Source organism: Pelophylax lessonae (assembly GCF_965119305.1).
Source record: "Pelophylax lessonae genome assembly, chromosome: 7".
In the NCBI taxonomy this organism is placed as follows: domain Eukaryota; kingdom Metazoa; phylum Chordata; class Amphibia; order Anura; family Ranidae; genus Pelophylax; species Pelophylax lessonae.
This window is the reverse complement of record NC_138774.1, coordinates 286,804,526-286,830,656: the sequence shown is the minus strand read 5'-3', so window position 1 is coordinate 286,830,656 and position 26,131 is coordinate 286,804,526. Positions and strand designations below refer to the sequence as shown.

Sequence of the window (26,131 nt, the reverse complement as noted above, 5' to 3'; positions counted from 1 at the left end):
TCGCTCACGCTCAGAAATTGCGTCGTGTTGCCTTAGCTCCCCGGTGACATCACACGCTTCTCCCTGCATTGTGCGTCTCTTCACAGCCTCCGCCTGAGACTCAGAAGTAAATAGGAGACTGCCGGCATCATCTTCTCCTACAGACCACGGTTACCCCAATCCCCCCCCCCCCCCCGGCTGTCGGATCGTGTAGAATGGACTGACATCTCACCGGGAGGACCCATATTACTGCACTATCCCAAATAGCCTGAAGGTTTCTGGCTTCTGTGAGTTGCCATTTGTCTTTTAATTATTTGCTACATTAATAAGTCTACACTCAGAGGTGCTTTTCTGTTTTTCTTCATGATAGGGTCACACCCCACTGGGATCTCCATGCTGGGGTCACACCTACATAGTTAGTCAGGTTGAAAAAGGCACAAGTCCATCTGGCTCAACCAAAAAAAAAAAAAAAAAGAAAACCCAAACATACAATCCCATATACACAATCCTGTACCCGCAGTTGATCCAGAGGAAGGCAAAAACCCCAGCAAAGCATGATCCAATTAGCTACAGTAGGGGAAAAAAAATCCTTCCTGATCCCCCGAGAGGCAATCGGATATTCCCTGGATCAACTTCACCTATAAATATTAGTACCCAGTTATATTATGTACAGTTAGGAAAGAATCCAGGCCTTTTTTAAAGCAATCTACTGATCTGGCCAGAACCACCTCTGGAGGGAGTCTATTCACCACCTCTGGAGGGAGTCTATTCACCACATCTGGAGGGAGTCATTCACCACCTCTTGAGGGAGTCTATTCCACATTTTCACAGCTCTTACGATGAAAAAACCTTTCTGTATTTGGAGACGAAATCTGTTTTCCTCTAGATGTAAAGAGTGCCCCCTTATCCTCTGTGATGACCTTAAAGTGAATAACAACACCAAGTTCACTATATGGACTCCTTATGTATGTATACATGTTGATCATATCCCCCCTTATCTCCTCTTCTCAAGAGAGAATAAATTCAGTTCATCTAATCTTTCCTCATAGCTGAGCTCCTCCATGCCTCTTATCAGTTTGGTTGCTCTTCTCTGCACTTTCTCCAGTTCCCCAATATCCTTTTTGAGAACTGGTGCCCAAAACTGAACTGCATATATAAGGCAATACCTTCTCTCTTCTTACTGGTGAATTGGTACTGGATGGGCCAGTTCCTCTTGGAAATCAAAATACTAGAAGGAGGGGGAGGGAGCTACCAGGGAGTTATTTTTTTTTGGACAGGCTGCACACAGCCTACATGTATGTAGGGGGACAGGAGCAACCAATTGAACAGTGGAGAAGTGCTATGTAGGGATCTGGGGATGCTGGAATATATGGGAATTTTTTTGGGAAATGCCCATTAAAGGTGAACTAATCCTTTGAGGTCTGACTACACAAGTAAAGAGAGACTGAAGTGCTAGAACCAGATGCACCATTACTGGCTACCATAGCTGGAGCCACCAAATAGCCACAGACTTCCCGTATGGGCCAGATGCATCATTACTGGCTACCAAAGCTGGAGCCACCAAATAGCCACAGACTTCCCGTATGGGCCAGATGCACCATTACTGGCTACCAAAGCTGGAGCCACCAAATAGCCACAGACTTCACGTATGGGCCAGATGCACCATTACTGGCTACCAAAGCTGGAGCCACCAAATAGCCACAGACTTCACGTATGGGCCAGATGCACCATTACTGGCTACCAAAGCTGGAGCCACCAAATAGCCACAGACTTCACGTATGGGCCAGATGCACCATTACTGGCTACCAAAGCTGGAGCCACCAAATAGCCACAGACTACACATATGGGGCAAAGAAGACATTCAGTCGGTCTGGAGGATTTTATGTGACAAGAATTGTTATGAAGATCCTTTGTAAGTACCCATCGTTTTTATTTAATTCAGTTTCATTGATGGTATATCAAGATGCCGATGCGCTTTCTATTTGCTTTTTGATGTATTACAGAATAGATGAAACACAAGACAGATTGACAGCCAGCAATTTGCTTCGCTTGGGTAATTACAATGCAAATTAACATGATGCTTTAATCTAACCCAAAGTGTTTGGAATGGAAAAGTAAAGTGCCATGTAGAACTTGGCAACGTTTGCTGCAGTAATTTTGAAATGATTGATCAGGGAGATAAGCTGAAAGACAAAAATAAGTTCAATGGGGTTTATTTATAGAAAAAAATGGCTGTGCAAATGCCTCAGCATTTACACAACCATTGCAAATAATCCTTGTAAGGTGTCTGATATGTTTCTTTGCTATGATAGTCAGCACCATCTAGTGGCCATAATGTGGAATTTTTCTAAATTGAGATATTTAATAAAAATACTGAATTATAACCACTAGATGGCGCTGACCATTGACCATTCATTACATTGAATAAAGACACATTACAATGATTATTTGCATTGGCTGTGCAAATGCCTGAGCCAAATTTTTACAAAGAGATCCAAATCTGTACTTTTCCCTCCAAATAGGTAGTCATTTATTTTGGCAGGACACAAACCAATACTCTCTTTTTTTAGCCCTATCATTTTAAAGCTCATCTAAACACAATTCTTTTTTTTTTTTTTTTAATATTGGGTACAGTAAGAAAGTGTTAGAACCACCGTCCGGTTTTTATTGCTGAATGAATCTAGAATTGAAGCATCACATTATAATATTCAAATCCAGATACAAGTTTAATCTATTGACAAAGAGTTTACAAATTCAACGCATTTTGGGGAGGGGCTGTAAAGCCGCTTCCAGCATCAGGGCTAAAATGCAAGACAAGAAATAATGAATGGATTAAAAAAAAACTTTTAACATGAAAGAAGTTTGTATCTTTTAATATATATATTTTTTTATCTATTAAAAATAATTATCAATTCTTTTTTTTTTTTTTTGTGTTACATTTTAGCCCTGACGAAGGGTCACGGCCCCCAAAAGAAGACAAGAATAAATTAATCGATTCTTCTGAAGTAAAACTGTTTTCTATGTATTCAAAAAGCATATTTTTTTACCTGTTAAGGAAGAAAATAATTTTTAGTAATTTCTTACTTTCTTGTGTTGCATTTGAGCCCTGGTGATGTGGACAGAGTTACAGCCCCCAAAACAAGACAAGAATAATTAAACAGATTATTTTGAAGGAAAATTATTATTTTTTATGTATTAAATCATTTTTTTTTTTACCTGTTAAAATTTTTTTTTTTTTTAGTAATTTCATAATTTCTTGCATTGTATTTTAGCCCTGTTGACAGGGGCGGAGTTACAGCCTATTGTTTAGGGTACACAGTGCTTTAGCAAACTATATGTACTCCAGTTAGGGTTTACCTGGACTTTCGGTTTTTCAGCTCTAAATAATGTAATATAAGCTTGTTTTTCCATTATTTACATATTTAAAGTTGCGAACATTCACTGTGCAAGTTGTTATGCCTGATTCTCCCCGAGAGCCTTATTAAGTAATGCGAGTTTTAAAAGTGTCCTTTGCTACATTCCTGTGAGAGCGGAATGATTCATGAGCTGTGTGTATAATATAATATATATATGTACACTGAAAGAACAAGATCTGTTAGGGGTGTCAGATTTATAATTGCCTTGCTTAGATTCTGCTGAAGTAGTAGTCCCCAAACTGCAGTCCTTTGCTTGCCTTTATCCGACCCTTGGGGCACTATTACTTCCACTTATGCCAGTGATGGGGCACTATTCATCCCGCTGACACCAATGATGGGGGCACTATTCATCCCGCTGACACCAATGATGGGACACCATTTCATCCCACTGATACCAATGATGGGGTACTATTCCTTCCACTGACACCAATGATGGGACACTATTCCTACCACTGATACCAATAATGGGACACTATTCCTCCAACTGATACTAATGATGGAACACTATTCCTCCCACTGATACCAATGATGGACACCATTTCTCCGACTGACACCAATGCAGGGGTACTATTCCTCTTACTGATATCAATGATGGGGCACTATTCCTTCCATTGACACCAACGATGGGGCACTATTCTTCCCACATACACCAATGATGGGGCACTATTCCACCCACTGACACCAATGATGGGGCACCATTCCTGCCACTGACACCAATGATGGGGCACTGTTCTTCCCACAGACACCAATAATGGGGCACTATTCTTCCCACAAACACCAATGACGGGGCACTATTCCTCCCACTAATACCAGTGATGGGGTATTATTCATCCCACTGATATCAATGATGGGCACTATTTCTCCTACTGACACCAATGATGGGGTATTATTCCTCCCACTGACACCAATGATGGGGCACTATTCCTCCCACTGATACCAATGATGGGGGACTATTCCTTCCACTGATACCAATGATGGGACACTATTCCTCCCACTGTTACCAATGATGGGACACTATTCCTCCAACTGATACTAATGATGGAACACTATTCCTCCCACTGATACCAATGATGGACACCATTTCTCCGACTGACACCAATGCTGGGGTACTATTCCTCTTACTGATATCAATGATGGGGCACTATTCCTTCCATTGACACCAAAGATGGGGCACTATTCTTCCCACATACACCAATGATGGGGCACTATTCCACCCACTGACACCAATGATGGGGCACCATTCCTCCCACTGACACCAATGATGGGGCACTGTTCCTCCCACAGACACCAATAATGGGGCACTATTCTTCCCACAAACACCAATGATGGGGCACTATTCCTCCCACTAATACCAGTGATGGGGTATTATTCATCCCACTGATACCAATGATGGGCACTATTTCTCCTACTGACACCAATGATGAGGCTCTATTCCTCCCACTGATACCAATGATGGGGCACTATTCCCCCCACTGACACCAATGATGGGGCACTATTTCTCCCACTGATACCAATGATGGGACACTATTCCTCCCACTGATACCAATGATGGGGCACTATTCCCCCCACTGACACCAATGATGAGGCATTATTTCTCTCACTGATACCAATGATGGGGCACTATTCCTCCTCCTACTGACCACAGGTACTATGTAATTTTTTTACTCCCACTGATTACCAAGCATGAAGCATTGCCCACTCCCACTGACACCCAGGGCATTTTCTACTTCCACTGATCACAGTCCAACAATCCCTCCCCCAAAGTCTGAAGTAAACTGACCCTTTTTTGTGCTAAAGTAAGAAGCAAATATGGGAAAAATTTGCATCTATATTTTGTATTGGTGTGTGTCTCAGAAGGCCAAACTATTAGAAATTAGACTGCACATACACAAGAACAAGGTAGATGCAGAAAAGGTTCCTGCCTTGGGCGCTGTGGTGGGGGGAAGGGTGCACAGTTGGTGGGGGAGAGCCTGTCCTGCCTTTGCATCTCCCCAACCATTTTTTGCAATATACATAACCGGGCTGTCACCCTACAAGTGCAGGGAAAAGCACCCACATCACTACATAGGTGGCGTTCGCTGCATTCTCTTAAATAACGAACACCTACCACAGCTGCAGGAAGAAGAAGACTCTGGGAAGTTGTTGGGTTGGACCAAAAGACAACTCCAAAAAAGGCATATAAATAATTAAAAAAAGAAAAGAAAATAATAAAGGGCAGGTGGCCTAAGCAGCCGAAATTGCTCCAGGAGGGTCTGCCAAACCTGAAACCTTTCAATAAATTGGCATCTAAATGTCAACTTCTGTCCTAGTCTTCAGGTATACCCACTCTTCCTGCCGGAATTACACTCAACTAAAACTCCTCTATCTGACTTGCTGTTTGGCAGTCCTGCAAAATTTTCACTAAACAGTATGTGTTTAGGCCTGAGTCATTGTCTCCCTAATATTCTCCATAGCAATACAGGTGAACCATCCTCCAGAGATACGAATGTATCCTTTCAGCTTACAACAATGCCAAAGGAGTTCCCAGTGGATTTTGGCTGCAGTTCCTACACAATTTGTTTTGTTTCTATTTGGCAGGAGATGCAAGACGTGGGACTCAACCATATTTGATTACCTCCCTGGGGATTCCAGCTAAGTCAGCAGAGGAGAACTACAATAAGGTAGAGCTCGAACAGTCATAGAGAGGTTTCTGTATTTTGATATGCCCCTTCTGGTGTCTTTCCTCCCTTGGCCGGAGATCGTCCCATGATCCTACCAGAGCTGTGGATTTTGTTGTTCTTTGTGTTGCACAATATAATCTTGTAGCAATCATAATGTCAACGTAGAACATAACAGCTCATTGATTTGCATGTCAAAGCAAAAAACTGGAGTCCTGTGTGCTTTCTTTTATGGGTATAATTAAAAAGGTGTTCAGGATGAATGACTTGCTCTTGGCTGATAAGGATTGGGTTCTTAAGTGCAACAAAATGTTTATTTAAGTCCAACCTATTCAATATAGTTGTGATCCAGTGAAAGCTTCTTCAAAATCCATTGCGACTCCACCAATAATATATAAAATGACAGCCTCTTACCAGATGAACAGACCTCAAAGCTTCAGGAGGTCAGTTCACACTGTACGCCAGCAGAGATAAAGGGAATTCAGCTGCAGCCAGTACCTTCACTTAGCATGTATCAGGATTACACCATAGAAAACAAACAACAAGCTCCATAGTGTTAAAACCTTTTTAACATTTTAATAGCAATAAAGAGAGGTAATCACATTAAACAGCAAAGAATATGAGCAAAACAAACAACCCAGCCACTGCTCAGTCCAGCAGCATAATGACGTCTATACATGCTCCACCCTGACATGTTTTGTCCTAGAAGACGTTCTCAAGGGACTACCCATAGGTGAGTATTTGCCCTTCCTTTTTTTTCATCTGATGAAGTGAGCCTGTCTAATAAAAGACTAACTCCAGGTTGGGCAGACCCTTTTCTAGAGCAACCTCAGCTCCTTGGAGCACGAAAATTCTTAACTTTTTATTTGGCATAATCTTTTTGGAGTTGGATTTGGTCTGGCCCAATCCCTTTCCGAGGTTTATTCTTCCTGCAACATTGGTGGGTGGTCTTGTTAAACCAGGACAGCTTGATGTTCCACCCCCATTGGGCATATCCTTGGTCCTAGCTGGTCAGAGTTGATGGGAAGATGGATGGAGCCAAATACAGGGCAATCTTAGAAGAAAACCTGTTAGAGTCTGCAAAAGACTTGAGACTAGGGTGAAGGTTCACCTTCCAGCAGGACAATGACCCTAAACATACAGCCAGAGCTACAATATAAAGGTTTAGATCAAAGCATATTCATTTGTTAGAATGGCCAAGTCAAAGTTCAGACCTAAATCCATTTGAGAATCTGTGGCAAGACTTGAAAATTGCTGTTCACAGACGCTCTCCATCCAATCTGACAGAGCTTGAGTTATTTTTCAAAGAAGAGTGGGCAACAATTTCACTCTCTAGATGTACAAAGCTGGCGGAGACATACCCAAAAAGATTTGCATATGTAATTGCAGAGGAAGGCAGTTCTACAAATTATTGACTCAGGGGGTCTGAATACAAATGCACGCCACACTTTTCAGATAATTTATTTGTAAAAAATTTTGATACCAATGATGGAGCACTATTCCTCCACTGACACCAATGATGGGGCACTATTCCTCCCACTGACACCAATGATGGGGCACTATTCCTCCACTGATACCAATGATGGGACACTATTCCTCCCACTGATACCAATGATGGGACTCTATTCCTCCCACTGACACCAATGATGGGGCACTATTCCTCCCACTGAAACCAATGATGGAGCACTATTCCTCCCACTGACACCAATGATGGGGCACTATTCCTTCCACTGACACCAATGATGGGGCACTATTCCTCCCACTGATACCAATGATGGGTCACTATTCCTCCCACTGATACCAATGATAAGGCACTATTCCTCCCACTGATACCAATGATGGGGCAGTATTCCTCCCACTGATGCTAATGATGGGATATTATTCCCCCCCACTGACACCAATGATAGGGCACTATTCCTCCCACTGATACCAATGATGGGGCAGTATTCCTCCCACTGATGCTAATGATGGGACACTATTCCTCCCACTGATACCAATGATGGAACACTATTCCTCCCACTGATACCAATGATGGGGCACTATTACTCCCACTGACACCATTGATGGGGCACTATTCCTCCCACTGACACCAATGATGGGGCACTATTCCTCCCACTGATACCAATGATGGGGCAATATTACTCCCACTGACACCATTGATGGGGCACTATTTTTACAATTAACACCGAGGATGGGGCACTATTACTCTCACTGACACCAGTGATGTCATTTGTTTTACTCCCGCTGCATATGGCATTATTTACTCCTGCCAGGGCTTTCTCTACTCGTATTGGTCACAGTCTTGCCCCTCTAAATTTTGAAGGGCAGTAAACTGGCCATTTGTTTTGAAAGTTTGGAGACCCCTGTATTAGAAAATGAAATGAATTAATTCTTTTGCAAACAAAATTCTGCTTGTGTATGGCCAAACCTACCTAGGATCTCTGTAGAAGAGGTAGATCTAATCATGGTTACACTGTGCCATTACGTTGTGAAGCTGAGCCTCTAGGTGTGGTATTACGGACTCTAGAGAGTAATTAGTCTCCTTCATTAACATGAAAACAAACAGGAGAAAGGTGGAGGGAAGGTGAGAGCGAGGAAAAAAAACATCAGAGCCACGAATAATGAACAGTCGGCATGATCACAAAGGTTGAAAGATGAAAAGGACGATCTGAAATGCCGAACAAACCCAATGGTGGGACGGCCAAATGATGTGAACCAATGCCAGGAGGTTCCCCTAGGAGAGCTGTAGTGCAGAATCGAATGTATCAATGAAAAGAATACATGGAAAGATCACATCCTGGAAACGGAGAACGATACAGCTTAGACCCCGACACAATTTTTCTATTATGATTATTTTTGGAAATCTTATGGATAAACCCATAACCGTCATCCCCGAGGACCAGGCAACGGCAAGTAATGAGACGGCATGAAGGTGAGTTTAGTGGTGTGAGTTGGCGCAGTAATGGTGGTGGATAGTCTTCCTGAGCAAAAATGTCCGGATACATTCATAATGTGTTAGGTCAGACGTAGTTCTTGTGTAGCTAAATGCTCATTCATGTCAGGTGCATTGAGCCTGCGTTTACCAATACAGGCTCAAAGCATGGATACCGGAGAAACAATTGTGTCCTGTTTACACCATAGGACTACATTTTATAAAAATGTCTACATTACACAATGCAATGCACAAAAACAAATGTTTGGATACACTTTAAGGGCCTGTTCACATATGTTATGGGGAATGTGCGTTATGGTCACATAACGAGAGCTTTATGATCCGTATAACAGGTGTGTGTGGGAGTGTATTGTGTCTGGACAAGTTTAGATATACTTTAGTGGTCCAAATCAGAAGAGCAGGCTAAGGTGACAACACTGCTTCCCTGTTGATACAATGAGTGGGTGTTGTCACCCTAAAACAGGAAGTGTGTTACTGGCAGGATCATCAAAGGAAAATAAAAGAACACGAATGCAGCCACTACATTTTTTATTGAGATTTTGATATAAATTTAAACTTTATTTTATATGTTTTACATTTTGTTAAATTTTTTTATACATTTTATAATTTATATATAATAAGTATTATTTTTTTTACACATTTTGATACATTTAAAAAATTGTTTATTTATATTTTTTTATTATGACTACGTTTTACATTTGTTAAATTATATATACATTTTATATATAATAATTATAATTACATTTTTTATACATTTTGATACATTTAAGAAAGTTTAGATACATTTTATATTTTTACTATATAGTTGACAAGTGGATTTGAGAGGGCCCAAGAAAATGTTTGCCCGGGGTCCAATCAATATTAAAGATGGCCCTGGTGTGTATATACAGTATCTCACAAAAGTAAGTACATGCCTCACATTTTTGTAAATATTTTATTCTATCTTTTCATGTGACAACACTGAAGAAATGACACTTTGCTACAATGTAAAGTAGTGAGTGTACAGCTTGTATAACAGTGTAAATTTGCTGTCCCCTCAAAATAACTCAACACACAGCCATTAACGTCTAAACCACTGGCAACAAAAGTGAGTACACCCCTGAGTAAAAAAGTCTTTAGCCATTTTCCCTCCCCGGTGTCATGTGACTCGTTAGTGTTACAAGGTCTCAGGTGTGAACGGGGAGCAGGTGTGTTAAATTTGGTGTTATCGATCTCACTCTCTCATACTGGTCACTGGAAGTTCAACATGGCACCTCATGGCAAAGAACTCTCTGAGGATCTGAAAAAAAGAATTGTTGCTCTACATAAAGATGGCCTAGGCTATTAGAAGATTGCCAAGACCTTGAAACTGAGCTGCAGCAGGGTGGCCACGACCATAGAGTGGTTTAATAGGACAGGTCCATTCAGAACAGGCCTCACCATGGTTGACCAAAGAAGTTAAGTGCACGTGCTCAGCTTCGTATCCAGAGGTTGTCTTAGGGAAATAGATGTATGAGTGCTGCCAGCATTGCTGCAGAGGTTGAAGGGGTGGGGGGTCAGCCTGTCAGTGCTCAGACCATATGCCGCACACTGCATCAAATTGGTCTGCATGGCTGTCGTCCCAGAAGGAAGCCTCTTCCAAAGATGATGAAAGAAAGCCTGCAGTTTGGTGAAGACAAGCAGACTAAGGCCATGTATTGCTGGAACCATGTCCTGTGGTCTGATGAGACCAAGATAAACTTATTTGGTTTAGATTGTGTCAAGTGTGTGTGGCGGCAACCAGGTGAGGAGTACAAAGACAAGTGTGTCTTGCCTACAGTCAAGCATGGTGGTGGGAGTGTCATGGTCTGGAGCTGCATGAGTGCTGCCGGCACTGGGGAGCTGCAGTTCATTGAGGTTACCATGAATGCCAACATGTACTGTGACATACTGAAGCAGAGCATGATCCCCTCCCTTCGGAAGACTGGGCCACAGGGCAGTATTCCAACATGATAACGACCCCAAACACACCTCCAAGACGACCCCTGCCTTGCTAAAGAAGCTGATGGTAAAGGTGATGAACTGGCCAAGCGTGTCTCCAGACCTAAACCTTATTGAGCCTCTGTGGGGCATCCTCAAACAGAAGGTGGAGGAGCGCAAGGTCTCTAACATCCACCAGCTCTGTGATGTCATCATGGAGGAGTGGAAGAGGACTCCAGTGACAACCTGTGAAGCTCTGGTGAACTCCATGCCCAAGAGGGTTAAGGCAGTGCTGGAAAATAATGGTGGCCACACAAAATATTGACACTTTGGGCCCAATTTGGACATTTTCACTTAGGGGTGTACTGACTTTTGTTGCCAGCGGTTTAGACATTAATGGCTGTGTGTTGAGTTATTTTGAGGGGACAGCAAATTTACACTGTTATACAAGCTGTACACTCACTACTTTACATTGTAGCACAGTGTCATTTCTTCAGTGTTGTCACATAAAAAGATAGAATAAAATATTTACAAAAATGTGAGGGATGTACTTACTTTTGTGAGATACTGTATATACACACCAGGGCCATCTTTAATATTGATTGGACCCCGGGCAAACATTTTCTTGGGCCCTCTCAAATCCACTTGTCAACTTTTTGTGGGCAGTGCAGGCTCAAGGGGTGGCTGCTTTTGGCCCCACAGCAATGACTGGGCCCGGGGGCAGCTGCCCCTTTTGCCCTGTGTTAAAGACGGCCCTGATACACACTGCCCAAAAAATTAAAGGAACACTTTTAAAACACATCAGATCTCAATGGGGACAAATTGTCCAGTATGGACTAGGTAATGTGTTAGGATCTATACTGATATGGACTGGGTAATGTGTTAGGATCTATACTGGTATGGACTGGGTAATGTGTTAGGATTTATACTGGTATGGACTGGGTAATGTGTTAGTGTCTATACTGGTATGGACTGAGTAATGTGTTAGGATCTATACTGGTATGGACTGGGTAATGTGTTAGGAACAAAAGGATGCCACATTGTTTCATGGAAATAAAATTATCACCCTACAAAGGGCTGAATTCAAAGACCCCGAAAATCAAAGTGAAATAATGATGCAGCAGGCGAGTCCACTTTGCTGAAATTTCATTGCAGTAACTCAAAATGGTACTCCATAGTTTATACGGCCCCCACGTGCTTCTATGCATGCCTGACAACGTCGGGGCATGCTCCTAATGAGACATTGGATGGTGTCCTGGGGTATTTCCTCCCAGATCTGGACCAGGACATCACTGAGCTCCTCAACAGACAGAGGTGCAACCTGGTGGCATCGGATGGACCTAAACATAATGTCCCAGAGGTGTTCTATTGGATTTAGGTCAGGTGAGTGTGGGGGCCATTCAATGGTATCAAATCCTTCACCTTCCAGGAACTGGCTGTATACTCTCGCCACATGAGGTCGGGCATTGTCATGCACCAGGAGGAACCCAGGAGCCACTGCACCAGTGTAGGGTCTGACAATGGGTCCAAGGATTTCATTCTGATACCTAATGGCAGTCAGGGTGCCATTGTCTAACCTGTAGAGGTCTGTGCGTCCCTCCATGGATATTCCTCCCCAGACCATCACTGACCCATCACCAAACCGGTCCTGCTGAACGATGTTACAGGCAGCATAACGTTCTCCACGGCTTCTCCAGACCCTTTCACGTCTGTCACATGTGCTCAGGGTGAACCTGCTCTCATCTGTGAGAAGCACAGGGTGCCAGTGGCAGACCTCCCAATTCTGGTGTTCAATGGCGAATGCCAATCCAGCTTTACGGTGCTGGGTAGTGAGCACAGAGTGCACTAGAGGACGTCGGGCCCTCAGGCCATCCTCATGAAGTCTGCTTCTGATTGTTTGGTCAGAGACATTCACACCAGTGGCCTGCTGGAGATCATTTTGTAGGGCTCTGGCAGTGCTCATCCTGTTCCTCCTTGCACAAAGGAGCAGATACCGGTCCTGCTGATGGGTTAAGGACCTTCTATGGCCCTGTCTAGTTCTCCAAGAGTAACTGTCTGTCTCCTAGAATCTCCTCCATGCTCCTGAGACTGTGCTGGGAGACACAGCAAACCTTCTGGCAATGACACGTATTGATGTGACATCCTGGAGGAGTTGGGACTGCCTGTGCAACCTCTATAGGGTCCAGGTATCTCCTCATGCTACCAGTAGTGACACTGACCCCAGCCAAATGCAAAACTAGTGAAAAACAGTCAGAAAAGATGAGTAGGGAAAAAAAAATCAGTGGCCTCCACCCATTCCTGTCTTGGAGGTTGTCTCATTGTTGCCCATCTAGTGTACCTGTTGGTAATTTAATTAACGCTAAAGCAGCTGAAACTGATTACCAACCCCCTCTGCTACTCAACTGACCAGATTAATATCCCAGACGTTTAATTGACTTAATGTTTCACTCAGAATAAAAAGTGTTCCTTTATTTTTTATTTTGAGCAGTGTATATACAATTTTATTTTTTTATACATTTTAAATTTTAATACATTTTTACCACCTATTACAAATGTGACTGAACAATCTTTCTTAGATCTAAGTGGTGCAAAGGCCTGTCTGATTGGATACAACTTGATTGAATGTTTTCCTGATGTACCATGCCTGTCAAAAATATGTTTTGGAATGGCCACATGAAGTCTCCCTCTGAAGTCTGTGTGACAGAGTGACAACACAGGAGAACACATGGGAGACAGGGACAGAGCATTGTCACCCTATAATAGGAAGTGCCTGAACAAGGACCTTCATGGCAGGATCTTTAGGGTGACAACCCAAGAGAACAATTAAGAGAAAGGGACAGAGTGTTGTCACCCTATAAAATGAAGTGCCTGAACAAGGACCTTCATGGCAGGATCTTCACGGTGGCAACACAGGAGCACAATTTAGAGACGGGGAATGTGTTGTTGTCACCCTATACCAGGAAGTGCCTGAACAAGGACCCTTATGGACAGATCTTCAGGGTGACAACCCAAGAGAACAATTAAGAGAAGGGGACAGAGTTTTGTCACCCTATAAAATCAAGTGCCTGAACATGGACCTTCATGGCAGGATCTTCAGGGAGACAATGCAAGAGCACAATTTAGAGAAAGGGACAGAAAGTTGTCACCCTTTAACAGAAAGTGCCTGAACAAAGACCTTTGTGGCAGGATCACCAGGGTGACAACACAGGAGCACAAGTTAGAGGAGGGGATCAAACGTTGTCACCCTTTACCAGGAAGTGCCTGAACAAGGACCTTCATGGAAGGATCTTCAGGGTGACAATCCAACAGCACAATTTAGAGAAAGGGACAGGGAGTTTTCACCCTATAAAAGGAAGTGCCCGAATGAGTACATTCATGGCGGAATCACCAAGGTGACAACAAAGGAGCACAATTTAGAGATGGGGACTGAGCGTTGTCACACTATAACAGGAAGTGCCTGAACAAGGCCCCTATGGCAGGATCTTTAGGGTGGAAACCCACAAGCACAATTAAGAGAAAGGGACAGAGAGTTATCACCCTATAAAAGGAAGTGCCTGAATGAAGACCTTCATGGTAGGATCACCAGGGTGACAACGCAAGAGCACAATTTAGAGATAGGGACAGAGCGTTGTCATCCTATAATGGGAGGTGCCTGAACAAATAGCTTCATGGCAGGATCACCAGGGATCATTTAATGAAAGCTGCAGATTGAAAAAAATAAAATAAAATGACTTTTGAAAGCTTCTATGAGATTTTAGAGATTGGGTTTACAGACACAATAGTACCAGAAACATTTGATAATTGCTCACTGAACACATCACAAACGCATGTTAGGGCTTTGCAAATGTTGGCGTTCGATCGCATTGATACCAAAACCCATGTGAACCAATCCTTTGAGTCCATCTCATGACTACTTCTCATAGCTAATGGTGGCCATGAGCGCTTCAATTATATCATCCAATCAATGTGTAATGCTATCAAAACAATCAAATCTGCGAACAATTGAACAGCCATAACTTTTCTTCCGATCGATTTATATCAGAGTCTATCAGCCAGTGAGAAAAATCATTAATTGCTTGGCGTCGATTGGAAGCTCCAAGATACTTTGTTCATCAACACGATTGTATTTCAATCAATCAGATTAGAAGAATTCTTGGTGGAAACAGGATACAATCAATAAATTGAGATTGTAAGATTGTATCTTGACCATTGATCGAAAGCCATTTTCTTGTCTGTGGCATATCTATCAAAGGGGGTGTCAACTCTAGATTGGCTATTCCTATCAGAAGAGATCAATTGGAAAATAATCTATTATTAACAGAAGCGTGCATGGCCACCATAGGGCAGAAATTTAATCGTCCTCGGAATCCTTCAACATACAAACTGCAGCACTGCCATCTGCTGGAGGATTATATATATATATATATATATATATATATATATATATATACGTGTATATATATATATATATATATATATATATATATATATATACACACCGTGTCTCACATTTTGTAAATATTTTATTCTATCTTTTCAGGTGACAACACTGAAGAAATGACACTTTGCTACAATGTAAAGTAGTGAGTGTACAGCTTGTATAACAGTGTAAATTTGCTGTCCCCTCAAAATAACTCAACACACAGCCATTAATGTCTAAACCGCTATGTTGCTAGCAGTTTAGTACACCCCTAAGTGAAAATGTCCAAATTGGGCCCAAAGTGTCAATATCTTATGTGGCCACCATTATTTTCCAGCACTGCCTTAACCCTCTTGGGCATGGAGTTCACCAGAGCTTCACAGGTTGCCATTGGAGTCCTCTTCCACTCCTCCATGATGACATCACAGAGCTGGTGGATGTTAGAGACCTTGCGCTCCTCCACCTTCTGTTTGAGGATGCCCCACAGATGCTCAATACAGTTTAGGTCTGAAGACATGCTTGGCCAGTCCATCACCTTTACCCTCATCTTCTTTAGCAAGGCAGTGGTCATCTTGGAGGTGTGTTTGGGGTCGTTATCACGCTGGAATACTGCCCTGTGGCCCAGTCTCTGAAGGGAGGAGATCATGCTCCGCTTTAGTATGTCACAGTACATGTTGGCATTCATGGTTCCCTCAGTGAACTGTAGCTCCCCAGTGCCGGCAGCACTCATGCAGCCCCAGATAATGACCATCCCACCACCATGCTTGACTGTAGGCAAGACACACTTGTCTTTGTACTCCTGGTTGCCGCCACACACACCATCTGAGCCAAATAGGTTTATCTTGGTCTCATCAGACCACAGGACATGGTTCCAGTAATCCAATTTCTTAGTCTGGCTGTCTTCAGCAAACTGTTTGCAGGCTTTCTTGTGCATCATTTTTAGAAGAGGCTTCCTTCTGCAACAACAGCCATGCAGACCAATTTGATGCAGTGTGCGGCGTATGGTCTGAGCACTGACAGGCTGACCCCCCCCACTCCTTCAACCTCTGCAGCAATGCTGGCAGCACTCATACGTCTATTTCCCAAAGACAACCTCTGGATACGAAGCTGAGCATGTGCTCTCAACTTCTTTGGTCGACCATGGTGAGGCCTGTTCTGAGTGGAACCTGTCCTGTTAAACTGCTGTATGATCTTGGCCACCGTGCTGCAGCTCAGTTTCAGGGTCTTGGCAATCTTCTTATAGCCTAGGCCATCTTTATGTAGAGCAACAATTCTTTTTTTTTCAGATCCTCAGAGAGTTCTTTGCCATGAGGTGCCATGTTGAACTTCCGGTGACCAGTATGAGAGAGTGAGAGCGATAACACCAAATTTAACACACCTGCTCCTCATTCACACCTGAGACCTTGTAATACCAGCGAGTCACATGACACCGGGGAGGGAAAATGGCTAATTGGGCCCAATTTGAACATTTTCACTTAGTATTGTACTCACTTTTGTTGCCAGAGGTTTAGACATTAATGGCTGTGTGTTGAGTTATTTTGAGGGGACAGCACATTTACACTGTTATACAAGCTCTACACTCACTACTTTACATTGTAGCAAAGTGTCATTTCTTCAGTGTTGTCACATAGAAAGGTAAAATAAAATATTTACAAAAATGTGAGGGGTGTACTCACTTTTGTGAGATACTGTATATACATTGCTCAAAAAAATTAAAGGAACCCTTTTAATCAGAGTACAGCATCAAGCCAAATAAACTCCTGGGATATTGATCTGGTCAGTTAACCGCTTGCCGACCGCCGCAAGTACATATTCTGTGGCGGTCAGCCCCATGCTGTTCAGGAGCTCAGTGATGCCCTGGTCCAGATCTGGGAGGAAATACTCCAGGACACCATTCGTCGTCTCATTAGGAGTATGCCCCGATGTTGTCAGGTATGCATACAAGCATGTGGGGGCCATACAAACTACTGAGGACCATTCTGAGTTGCTGAAATGAAATTTCAGCAAAATGGATTAGCCATACAAGTATAGATCCTAACACATTACCCAGTCCATACCAGTATAGATCCTAACACATTACCCAGTCCATACCAGTATAGATCCTAACATATTACCCAGTCCATACCAGTATAGATCCTAACACATTACCCAGTCCATACCAGTATAGATCCTAACACATTACCCAGTCCATACCAGTATAGATCCTAACACATTACCCAGTCCATACCAGTATAGATCCTAACATATTACCCAGTCCATACCAGTATAGATCCTAACACATTACCCAGTCCATACCAGTATAGATCCCAACACATTACCCAGTCCATACCAGTATAGATCCTAACATATTACCCAGTCCATACCAGTATAGATCCTAACACATTACCCAGTCCATACCAGTATAGATCCTAACACATCACCCAGTCCATACCAGTATAGATCCTAACACATTACCCAGTCCATACCAGTATAGATCCTAACACATTACCCAGTCCATACCAGTATAGATCCTAACACATTACCCAGTCCATACCATGATATTTTTCCCCATTGAGATCTGATGTGTTTTCAAAGTGTTGTATCTTCTCTGTCCATCTGGTCATTGGTCCATCAATGTGAATAAAAGAACCAAACTCTACTGAGACTCAAACTAAGTTATTAGGGATATAGACTTATAAGAGGAAATTTAGGGGAGCAGGAGAAATTTAGGGGAGCAGGAGAAAGGAAAGGCAAGGAAGAAAGGAAAGGCAAGGAAAGGAAAGGAAGAAGGGCGAAAGAAAGGAAAGAGAAGGTAGCACGTAGAAGAGAAGGTGGTAGGGAGAATGAATTGAAAGGAAAGAGCAGTAAGAAGGAAAGAAAAGGAAAGGAAAAGAAAAGAAGGGAGAACGGAAGGAAAGGAAAATAATAAGAGAGAAAGAAAGAAAGGAAAGAGAAGGGAGCAGGTAGAAGGAAAGGAAAGAGAAGGGAGCAGGTAGAAGGAAAGGAAAGAGAAGGGAGAAGGAAAATAAAAAAAAAGGGAAAGGAAAGGCAGAAGGGAAAATGAAAGAAAAGGGAGCAGGGAGGTGGAATAGAAAGGAAAGGAAGAAGGGAGAAAGAAAGGAAAGCGAATAATATAGAATACTTTCTATTCACAAAAGATAAAACAATATTTTTTTAATGTTGTTTTAGGAAAGGGAAAATAAAGAGAAGATGTATGAGAGGAAATTGATGGGAGCAGGGGAAAGGAAAGGGAGAAGGAAAGAGAAGGAAAGGCAAAGAAAGGAAAGGTAAATAAGAAGGGAGAAGGAAAGGAGAGGAAAGGAAAGGAAATGAAAAAGAAGGGAGCAGGGAGAAGTAATGGAAAGGAAAGTGCAGTAAGATGGAAAGGAAAGGAAAAGAAAAAGGGAGAAAGAAAGGAAAGAGAAGGGAGCAGGTGGAAGGAAAGGAAAGAGAAGGGAGAAGGAAAATAAAAAAAAAAGGAAAAGGGAAAGGAAAGGCAGAAGGGAAAATGAAAGAAAAGGGAGAAGGGAGGTGGAATAGAAAGGAAAGGAAGAAGGGAGAAAGAAAGGAAAGCGAATAATATAGAATACTTTCTATTCACAAAAGATGAAACAATATTTTTTTAATGTTGTTTTAGGAAGAAGGAAAAGGAAAGGGAAAATAAAGAGAAGATGTTTGAGAGGAAATTGATGGGAGCGGGGGAAAGGAAAGGAAAGGAAGAAGGGAGAAGGAAAGGCAAGGAAAGGAAATGAAAGGAGAGGAAAGGAAAGGAGAGGAAAGGAAGAACGGAGAAAGAAAGGAAATGAAAAAGAAGGGAGCAGGGAGAAGGAATGAAAAGGAAAGGGCAGTAAGTAGGAAAGGAAAGAAAAAGAAGAAGGGAGAAAGAAAGGTAGGAGAAGGGAGCAGGTAGAAGGAAAGGAAAGGAAAATAAGAAGGGAGAAAGAAAGGAAAGAGAAAGGAGCAGGTAGAAGGAAAGGAAAGGGAGTAGGGAGAGGGAATGGAAAGGAAAAAGAAGGAAAGGAGAGGAAAGAGAAAAAAAAAGGAAAGGAAAGAGAAGGAAGCAGGGGAAAGGGAGAAGGAAAGGAAATGATTTAGTGTTGTATTATGAACATTACAGCAAAAAATATAAGACATCAAGGAGACTTGAGAGGAGACTGTAGATAGGGAACCACAAATAGGGACTCCTGTGATTCAATCCAATAGCATGTATCAATAACCAAAATAACATTATCAGGTATTATAAATGGTTAAAAAAAAACTATACTATGAAAACGAACATTATTCTCCTCCCAGCAGGAGGCTGTCCCATGTACTGATGTTCTCTGAACGCTCCCATGGAGGATGACTGGCCAGACAAATCTTCAAAAAAACTCGTCCCCCAACTTACACCCGCGGTCAGCCATTAGGACACCAAGTGAAAATGAGCAGGAATCCACAGACAACTGTGGCAGTAGGTGAGTAAACTATCTAAATTTTCTGGCACCCTGTTCATAAATATTGTTCAGACATAAAACACAAAGATACAATTTAACATTGTTACTTTCGTATTTACTCTGTTTCATTCATCTGAAGATCAAAGGGATGAGCTTAGTTTACTATTCTATTCAGCCACAATTAGGGGCCCTTTTATATGGCGGAGTCCATCTGCTTAGTGGAGAATCTGTCCGCTGAGCAGGCGGATGGCTTGTCTGTGACACAGACACAGCCTGCTGTCCTCTATGGGCGTTTGGATGTAAATAGACCACTTGTCCATTTACACTTGGCGGCCATCCAATCCGATCCGCTAGACGGATGGGAAAGTTCCCCATCTGTCTTCCTTTAGCGGACAGGATTGGATGTCAGTGGGTGTCAATAGACACATGTCTGTTGACTCCTGCCACTCCATAGCGGACAATGGAGGGTCCACCTGTGTGAAAGGGGTCTAACTCCTTCTTCCCCTTATCTCCTTAGCTAATGTTTTTCTCCGCTGATTTTTTTGTTTAGGTCTATTTTTCTTATAATTTATATTTAACCGTATATATATATATATATGAATAAAACAAATTTATGCAGCGCTAGCAATAAATTAGTGAAAATATAAAATTATAAAATTATGATAGAACCAATCTATATCATACAAGAAATCATAATATAATGTATCAATCACATTAAGTGCATAAAATAACTGCAATAATTATATAAAGTGCATGATAAAAAAAAAATTCAGTATAGTTTTCAAGTGAGAAGATTAAAGTGCATAAATAAATAATTTGGTGAAAAAAGTCCTTATTGATGATCCAATAGGTGCCAAAGTGCCAAGTGAATAAAGGTGCTTATAAGGTGAAGGTGACCTCTTGGTTCCCCACTCACCGGATTGCGATTGTAAAAAAGCCCTTGGTATTATTGCACATTTGCCCAGGATCTGATGTGGGGTTCCTCCGATGTGACCTCCAAATTGAAATCGTCTCCGATATCACCATTAAAAGAAAAAAGGGCCATACATCGTGAAGTACGTAGGTATATTTTATTTCCCCAAAAAACGATTCAATACTTACAGGATAAAAAGGTTAAAAAAGCATGTATCAAACAAAGCGAGTGGCGCCGCTCGTAGCGTGCGTTCCACATACAGGAAGTTCCCAACCGGAAATGACGTTACGTCCGCAACCGGAAGTGCGTCTTATATATATATATATATTTTTTTTTTTTTTTGTTATGTTTTTAATGTCATATTTTTTTTAAAAAAGTGCAAAATTTCAAAAAACAAAAAACATTGACCAAAGCAGAATTTTTTATTTATTTTTTTTAAAGTTTCGTTACATTTTTTTATCTTCTGATTGTATAATAACCAGAAAAGAAAGCATTGTTTGTCCTAAAAAAAATATGATATAATTTACTGTATATTACTTTGTTATCTTAATTGATGACCAAGTTATTGCCAAATGAACAAGAAATGTAAAAAAATAAGGTTACAAAATATGCTGCCTGCCTAGCTCCATGGATGAAAATTTCCCCAGGGGAAGCACAATTATCCGAACCTGGTGGCCAATTCATGACTCAATGTTTAATGTCCCTGACTACACCTAGGCAGCGGATGGTCATAGACTTCTCTGCAACCGTCTCTTGAACATCAACAGCTATATGAAAGCACGCTAATCCTTTAATCTACTAAGTGGTGTCATATTATTTAATAAAATTACACTTTTTACTAAATAGTTATTTATTAACTCAATTCAGTGTACAAATCAACTGATAACAATATCGCTACATCTTCTGTTCTTTTGTTTTATGTCCTTTAGGACTTTATCGGTGTGCGATGACACATCTTCTGAGCTGCAAAGAGTTATTTCCCAAGATAATGGTGATTTGGTGTCACAGGCATCTTTTAGAGGGAGGGGTGCTCTGTCCAGGTAAGAATCAGGAATGATAATATACATTATAAACTCTGTGTATTGGTAAGGTTGTTAAAAAAAAAAAAAAAACACTTACAGTGCCTTGAAAAAGTATTCATACCCATTGCAATTTTCCACATTTTGTCATGTTACAACCAAAAACGTAAATGTATTTTATTGAGATTTTATGTGATAGACCAACACAAAGTGGCCAGTGCTGGCCCAAGACATTGTGCTGCTTGTGTCCAAGAATTAAATGCTTCTCCCCCCCCCCCCCCAACACCCCCAAATAAATCACGTCCACCAAAAGGCCCCCACATCCATTATTTTATATAAATATAACATTTTGAAATAATTATATATGCTGTTATCTCTCTCTCTCTTATCACTCACTGTCTGTCCTCAGTCCTTCTGTCACTCCTGTGTCTGCTGCGCCCACCACTCTAGAAGATCCAGCCTGCCCTGCGTGAGATGGAGTGCGCTGATGTCTGACGTCATTGCGCACACCACAATCACGTGAGGGATGTTCCCCAGAGGAGACGCTCCACCCCCTCATACTCATCCATTTGCACTACGGCGGCAGTATGAGATGGGGGAAATGCCACCCATTACGCGCCACAAACTGATGACACACAAAACTGCTGGAAAAAAAATCTTGGGAGTCAGTTTGCTGCCCCTCTCCAAGTGCTGTCTGGGTACAATGGACCCAGTGGGACCCATGGTAGGGCCGGCCCTGAAAGTGGCACATAATTGTGAAGTGGAGGGAAAATGATAAATGGTTTTCAACATTCTTTTACAAATAATATCTGAAAAGTGTGGGTTGCATTTGTATTCAGCCCCCTTTACTCTGATGCCCCTAACTAAAATCTAGTGGAACCAATTGCCTTCAGAAGTCACCTAATTAGTAATTAGTAACCATCTGTGTGTCATTTAATCTCAATATAAATACAGCTGTTTGTTGAAGTCCTCAGAGGTTTGTTAGAGGACCTTAGTGAACAAACAGCATCATGAAGGCCAAGGAACACACCAGACTGGTCAGAGATAAAGTTGTGGAGAAGTGTAAAGCAGGGTTATGTTATAAAAAAAATATCCCAAGCTTTGAACATCTCACGGAGCGCTGTACAATCCATCACCCCGAAAATGGGAAGAGTATGGCACAACTGCAACCCTACCAAGACATGTTCGTCCACCTAAACTGACCGGCCGGGCAAGGAGAGCATTCATCAGAGAAGCAGCCAAGAAGCCCATGGTAACTCTGGAGGAGCTGCAGAGATCCACAGCTCAGGTGGGAGAATCTGTCCACAGGACAACTATTAGTCGTGCACTCCACAAATCTGCCCTTTATGGAAGAGTGGCAAGAAGAAAGCCATTGGTGAAAGAAAGCCACAAGAAGTCCTATTTGCAGTTTGTGAGAAGCCGTGTGGGGGACACAGCAAACATGTAGAAGAAGGTTCTCTGGTCAGATGAGACCAAAATTTTACTTTTTTGGCCTAAAAGAAAAACGCTACGTATGTGTGGCGGAAAACTAACACTGCACATCACCCTGAACACACCAACCCGACCGTGAAATATGGTGGTGGCAGCATCATGTTGTGGGGATGCTTTACTTCAGGGACAGGGAAGCTGCTCAGAGTTGATTGGAAGATGGATGGAGCCAAGCACAGGGCAATCTTAAAATAAAACCTGTTAGCGTCTGCAAAAGCCTCGAGACTCGGGTGGAGGTTCACCTTCCAGCAGGACAACGACCCAAAACATCCAGCCAGAGCTACAATGGAATGGTTTACATCAAAGCATATTCATGTGTTAGAATGGCCCAGTCAAATTCCAGACCTAAATCCAATTTAGAATATGTGGCAAGTCTTGAAAATTGCTGTTCACAGACACTCTCCATCCAATCTGACAGAGCTTGAGCTATTCTGCAAAGAAGAATGGGCAAAAAATGTCCTCTAGATGTGCAAAGCTGGTAGAGACATCCCAAAAAAAAAATGGCAGCTGTAATTGCAGGGAAAGGTGGTTCTACAAAGTATTGACTCCGGGGGGGAATACAAATGCAGCCATACTTTTCACAGATTTATTTGCAACAAAAATGTTGAAAACCATTTATCATTTTCCTTCCACTTCACAATTATGTGCCACTTCGATCTATCACATAAAATACCAATAAGGTACATTTACGCTTTTCGGGTTGTAACATGACAAAATGTGGAAACTTTCAAGGGGTATGAATACTTTTTCAAGGCACTGTAAACTCAAGAAGAAGAGTATAATACAGTATATTGCACCTTTCCAGTCCTTAGATGTGGTTGTATTTGTTTTCTGGATTTGCTGATATGACAACACATCCAAAATGTATATGTTAAGAACAAAAAAGAAAGAAAGCTAAGACTTTAAGGTGCCACACATAACTCCAGAATAGAGTGAATACTCAATAAAAGATTTTATTAAAAACATTATTCATTAAAAGCTTATACATCAATAAAACAACAAAAAAAAAAACAGATCAACAATGTCATTATACCTGAAATAGTGTTTATCCTGCTAGGCCACAACTCCTAAAGACTATGTATTTTTAAATACATATTGTTGCGTTATAAATTTACAGTAAGCATATTGGGCCAAGAAGCAGGAAAGTAGTCATAGGTTTCAGGTCTCAACATGTTTCGCCGTTTATTGGCTTCATCAGGAGACCAATTAAATAACCATAACTTTGTTTATATAGCGCTGTATCCAAACAGGGAAGAACCCAAGTCGTCTTAGATGGGAAGAGACACAATGGGGTCTAAACAGCAAAAAAAGAGCCCCTAGGTGGCAGATGTCAGTGATTTGGTGGATGATAACTCCCACACACTCCGAAGTTAATGGACCCTCCTCCTAAATTGTAAATACTGGGCAACACAGGATATTTTTGGAGGCATCAGTAAAAGTAAACTTCTGCCAGTCTCCCAATATGGTGCCATGACCCCCTCTCAAAGCCATGGAACACTACCTATTGATCCTGCCAGAAATGCTGTGTCCTTGTCACTTCCTGCAGATTTAGCACCGTAAGCCATGCGTACATTGCTGGGGAATTACAGGCAGGTATGAAGATGCACAACATGCCTGATAGCTTCCTGTTGCCAGCCCATGGCTACACTTCCCCTCAAGAATGCCTAGGCAAGGGTGACATCACAGGCCCTCCTGAGAGATCCTGAGAATGGTAAGGATCCCAAATCTTGCAAGAAGATCCAATGCTTTGTAGATTGACCCTCGAATGAGACCACTCTACCCGGGGCAAAAATATGCTACAAAAAGTTTTACTTATGCCATAAAGGGATATATGTCCAATGGTCAAAAAGATTTAAGGAACCCTTTTTAATCGGAGTATAGCATCAAGTCAATTTATTTCCTGGGATATTGATCTGGTCAGTTAAGTAGCGGAGGGGTTTGTTAATAGGTTTCAGCTGCTTTGGTGTTCAGGAAATTAACAACAGGTGTACTAGATGGGCAACAATGAGATGACCTCCAAAACAGGAATGGTTTTACAGGTGGAGGCCACTGACTTTTTTCCCCTACTCATCTTTTCTGACTGTTTTTCACTAGTTTTGCATTTGGCTAGGGTTAGTGTCACTACTGGCAGCATGAGGCCATACCTGGACCCTATAGAGGTTGCACAGGCAGTCCAACTCCTCCAGGATGGCACATCAATACGTGTCATCGCCAGAAGGTTTGCTGCGTATCCCAGCACAGTCTCAAGAGCATGGAGGAGATTCCAGGAGACAGGCAGTTACTCTAGGAGAGCTGGACAGGGCCGTAGAAGGTCCTTAACCCATCAGCAGGACCGGATCTGCTTCTTTGTGCAAGGAGGAACAGGATTAACTCTGCCAGAGCCCTACAAAATGACCTCCAGCAGGCCACTGGTGTGAATGTCTCTGACCAAACGATGGGAAACAGACTTCATGAGGGTGGCCTGAGGGCCCGACGTCCTCTAGTTAATTCTAAAAGTTAATGCTGGCCATGGTAAAATGTTTTGCCGTTGCATAAAGAGAAGATGTTCCACAAGTTCTCTTGGTGGTGCCCTCCTAGTAGTCTAGTTATAGATGAAATATATGAAACATGGACACACTCATTAATCTGGTCTTCATATCCAGTTTTCTCAATCTACATGCTTTGCTTACACAATCTATTGTCTGATTAAACTTTTTTATGTAACCTTCTTAGGATAGTACGTTTAGTGGTGGTCTTGCGGGAATGGGCCCACAGGAGCCTCCGTGATCAAGATCAAAGGCCTGATTCGTTTCTAGACCGGTTCCGTGGACCTGAAGCACAAGCAGTAGAAGAAAATGCTGGAAAGGAGAAACAAGCTCAGGACAAAAAAGAAGAAACCAAGGCAACCAAACAGTAAGACGAAAACACTGTATATACAGTGCTGTGAAAAAGTATTT

General features: G+C 42.1%; 1 protein-coding gene across 1 annotated transcript in view; it reads left to right on the top strand.

Moving 5' to 3' along the window:
• Positions 1–8,681: 8,681 nt before the first annotated feature.
• Positions 8,682–26,131, top strand: part of LOC309559980 (cyclic nucleotide-gated channel alpha-2-like) — a gene marked incomplete at its 3' end in the record, with an annotated part of 34,597 nt that continues 17,147 nt past the window's right edge. The window contains exons 1-4 of the mRNA XM_082263463.1: positions 8,682–8,984; positions 19,639–19,796; positions 21,618–21,728; positions 25,908–26,087. Coding sequence (XP_082119589.1) covers positions 19,684–19,796; positions 21,618–21,728; positions 25,908–26,087 — 404 coding nt within the window. The 5' untranslated portion in view covers positions 8,682–8,984; positions 19,639–19,683. The remainder of the gene's footprint in view (positions 8,985–19,638; positions 19,797–21,617; positions 21,729–25,907; positions 26,088–26,131) is intronic.